Source organism: Aegilops tauschii, chromosome 4 (assembly GCF_002575655.3).
Source record: "Aegilops tauschii subsp. strangulata cultivar AL8/78 chromosome 4, Aet v6.0, whole genome shotgun sequence".
Taxonomy (NCBI): Eukaryota; Viridiplantae; Streptophyta; class Magnoliopsida; order Poales; family Poaceae; genus Aegilops; species Aegilops tauschii.
This window is the reverse complement of record NC_053038.3, coordinates 98,475,283-98,479,096: the sequence shown is the minus strand read 5'-3', so window position 1 is coordinate 98,479,096 and position 3,814 is coordinate 98,475,283. Positions and strand designations below refer to the sequence as shown.

Genomic DNA, 3,814 nt, shown 5'->3' with positions numbered 1-3,814 from the left:
TTTTATTGGTAAGTTCAGTGACACGAGGATGACAATTTTAGTTGGCAAGCATGACAATTTCGTACTTCAGTTTATTTTTTGATGAAAAATTGTCGTGCGCATCAACTAACTTGTCATTCTCGTGTCAATAGAATTGCTATCGAAAACGTTCAATTTGCCATGTGCTCGTACCTGACATCAAGTACTTCCGTTTTTTATTTATATATATGTTGAATTTAAGATCTATTGGAGTGTATGCAAACACACATTTCCACCGAATTTCGAATGTTTCCTTTTTTGCCAGAAACGTGCTAGAATTGCTCTTCGTCAGGATGCGAAAACCTTCGGCCCGAAGCATTGGTTTGTCAGTCCCACTGCTCTCTCCTACGCACCGGTCCATGAGATCCGCATCCAACGGCGGTGCTGTATCGCGTGGGTGCGCCGCCTAGGGGCAGAGGGCAGTCTAGGGTCTCCCGGGCCGCCGCCATGCCCTCCCTTCCCTCCCAATATAAGCCGCTCGCCGCAGAGCTAAACTAATCACAAGGCACCACCACACAACACCACGCTCACCGATCTCATCGATCGCCTCCCGTTCTCCTCCCCTCAACCCGTCCCCTCCGTCTCGCCGGGAATGCAGAGCGATGAGGCGGAGACCAGGCACTGACGTCGCCGTCCAGCGCAAGCTGCGCGTCGGCCGCACCTGCCACCGGAAGCACGTCGAGGACGGGTAGAGTGGCCGGATCTCTGCTCCCACAGTTCGATTGCCAGGTAGATTGTCTTCAACACCGATTTCTTGGGGGAGGGAAGGGGGCCGAATCGAGAGATCGGGAATGGCGGGTTCGGCGGAGGGGAAGAAGGGCGGGGTGTTGCAGGGGCGGTACGAGATGGGCCGTGTGCTCGGCCACGGCAACTTCGGGCGGGTGCACATCGCGCGGGACCTGAGGACCGGGCGGGCCGTGGCGGTCAAGGTGGTTGCCAAGGACAAGGTGGTGCGCGCCGGCATGGTGGAGCAGATCAAGCGGGAGATCGCCGTCATGAAGCGGGTCTCCCACCCCAACATCGTCGAGCTCCACGAGGTCATGGCCACGCGCTCCAAGATCTACCTCGCCCTCGAGCTCGTCCGCGGCGGGGAGCTCTTCGCGCGGATCGAGCGCTCCGGCCGCGTCACGGAGGACATCGCGCGCCGCTACTTCCGCCAGCTCATCTCCGCCGTCGACTTCTGCCACGCCCGCGGCGTCTACCACCGCGACCTCAAGCCCGAGAACCTGCTCCTCGACGAGGCGGGGAACCTCAAGGTCGTCGATTTCGGCCTCAGCGCGCTCGCCGACCACGCCCGCGCCGACGGGCTTCTCCACACCCTCTGCGGCACGCCGGGCTACGCCGCGCCGGAGGTGCTCCGCGACAAGGGCTACGACGGCGCCAAGGCCGACCTCTGGTCCTGCGGCGTCATCCTCTACGTGCTCCTCGCCGGATCCCTCCCGTTCCCGGACGACAACGTTGTTACCATGTACAAGAAGGCGCAGCGCGGTGACTACCGATGCCCGCCGTGGTTCTCGACGGATGCGCGCAGGCTCATTCCCAAACTGCTCGACCCCGACCCCGCCACCCGCATCACCGTCGCGCAGCTCGTGGAGACGTCGTGGTTCAAGAAGACGTCCATCGCCAAGCCTCTGAGTCTTGAGCCGCCAGCATGCGTGAAGGATGCCGCCGACAAGGACGAACCCGAGGCGCTGAACGCGTTCCATCTGATATCCCTTTCCGAGGGATTCGACCTCTCGCCACTGTTCGAGGGCCACCCGGCAAGTCGGCGGCGGGAGGGCGGCATGCGGTTCGCGACGCGGGAGCCAGCACGGGGCGTGGTCTCCCGTCTCGAGGAGGTCGCTGCGCGTGGCGGCGGGCGGATGCGGGTGACCAAGAGCAGCCCGGGGGGCGTGCGCCTCGAGGGCGCGGAACGCGGCGGTCGCAAGGGCCGGCTCGCCGTGGCCGCCGAGATATTCAGCGTGGCTCCTTCGGTGCTCGTCGTCGACGTCAAGAAGGACGGCGGCGACACCCTCGAGTACCTCTCGTTCTGCTGCGACGAGCTCCGGCCAGCCCTCCAGGACATTGTCTGGGCCGCCGACCCTCCGGCGTCTGTCGCCATCGCCGTCTGACGCTGCAGTACCATGTTTTTTTTTCTGTTACTCTTGATTCGGTAGTGACGGGAGTGAAGTAGTATGTTGCTGTTATGTTAGTCTGGTCAGTGCGAAGAAGAAGAATCAGCTCTGCCTTCCCTGAAGGATTTCATTTGTTGCATAATTGTATTGTTTTTGTTACATCTGAATATTATGCGTCTGTCAAGCTTGCTTGCATGATTGCTGTTCCTTTTTTTTAGGGAAACATCTTACTTAAATTAAATAAAGTATGGGATCTCGTCCGCTAATACATTAAGGATACAATCAGGGGGAGAAAACCTCCAAACCAAAGAAACAGTATGAGCCGATTAGCTATTCGCCCGCGCCAAGTGATCTTGCACCCCGTCCAGCCCTGCATAAGTTCTTTGATGTCTTCCACGATAGGTCCCGCCACTGACAGGTTCCGGGGTACAGAGTTAATCATGCTAACAACTTCCTTACAATCCATCTCCACATGAATCCTCTTGATACCAAGCTCTTGGCCAAACTCCAAGGCCTTTCTGCACGCCAGCAACTCGACGATCTCCGGCTTCGTCTTGTTAGGGAAGAGCTGGGTCAGGGCACCCCGGAAGGCACTCGTGTCATCCCGGACAACCACCCCGCCGCCGCCGTTCCCCGTGGCAGAAGAGACCGCGCCATCCACATTCACCTTGATCCAGTCGGTCTCGGACGGGTTCCATCTTTCAGGAGCGGTGGCGCAACGACCCGAGCCTTCTTCGTCACCACTTCAGCCCATTCATCCATTAGTGTCGCCACCAAGCATGCAACAGCCGAAGGGTTTTTTATGCGAACCCCATCCCACGCCTCGTTTCTTACTAGCCACAGGCCATATAGCCCCTGCATGAGCATCTCTTTTTCCTCCTCCCGAGCTTCTCCCATCCAGTTCCAGAGCCACCTTCCAATATTCTGATTAGAGTCAATGCCCGCCGGCGGAAATGGGGCCTGGATGCTGCGCATGTCCGCCAAGTCCGCCCAGAACTGTCGCGAGTGAGGGCAGCTCCAAAAGCGGTGCAGCAGTGTATCCTCTCTTCCGCACGCAGTGCAAAAGCCGCCCGGTTTGATTCGTCGGCGCAGCAGCTCAGACCCAGTGGCCAGGCCGTTGCGCATGGCTCTCCACGTATGAACTTTAACTTTGTTAGGGACATGGGTACTCCACATGGCTAACCAGTTCCTGTGAGAATTGACAGATGATGACGATCCCGGGCGTCCAGAGGTGGCCTTTCTCAAATGCATCGCCAGGTGGTAAGCTGACCGGACCGAGTAGACTCCATCCTTGGTATAATTCCAGGCAAGGTAGGCGTCTACTCCCTGGCCATCGATCGGGATCTGCTTGATGTCAGCAGCATCGTCCGGCGTGAACATCGCATCAACCTTGGCTTCATTCCACGCGTTTCCCTCCTCCGAGAGCAAGTCAGCAACCCGGGTCGAGCCAGGAATGAAAGTCTGGCCTAGTGGCCGAAGACTGCTTCTGCAAGGAATCCAATTGTCATGGTGAATATGCACCTTTGCACCATCCCCAATACGCCAAACTGCACCTTCCCGCAGCAGATCCCGCCCGTGAAGGATGCTTCTGAAAGTAAAAGACGCATTGGCAGGACATGTGCACTCATAATCGACGAGTCTTTGAAGTATCTAGCATGTAGAACCCTAGCACAAAGGGAGTT

At 58.0% G+C, this 3,814-nt stretch overlaps 1 protein-coding gene across 1 annotated transcript; it reads left to right on the top strand.

Moving 5' to 3' along the window:
* The first annotated feature begins 470 nt into the window (after positions 1–470).
* LOC109763841 (CBL-interacting protein kinase 6) lies at positions 471–2,327 on the top strand. Its single transcript, XM_020322704.4, has one exon. It carries the CDS (start codon positions 810–812, stop codon positions 2,127–2,129), a length of 1,320 nt encoding a protein of 439 aa, XP_020178293.1. The 5' UTR covers positions 471–809; the 3' UTR covers positions 2,130–2,327.
* The last annotated feature ends 1,487 nt before the right edge of the window (positions 2,328–3,814 follow it).

Coding starts and splice junctions, on each gene's coding strand:
- LOC109763841 (XM_020322704.4), top strand. CDS start 810: ATGGCGGGTTCGGCGGAGGGGAAGAAGGGCGGGGTGTTGCAGGGGCGG.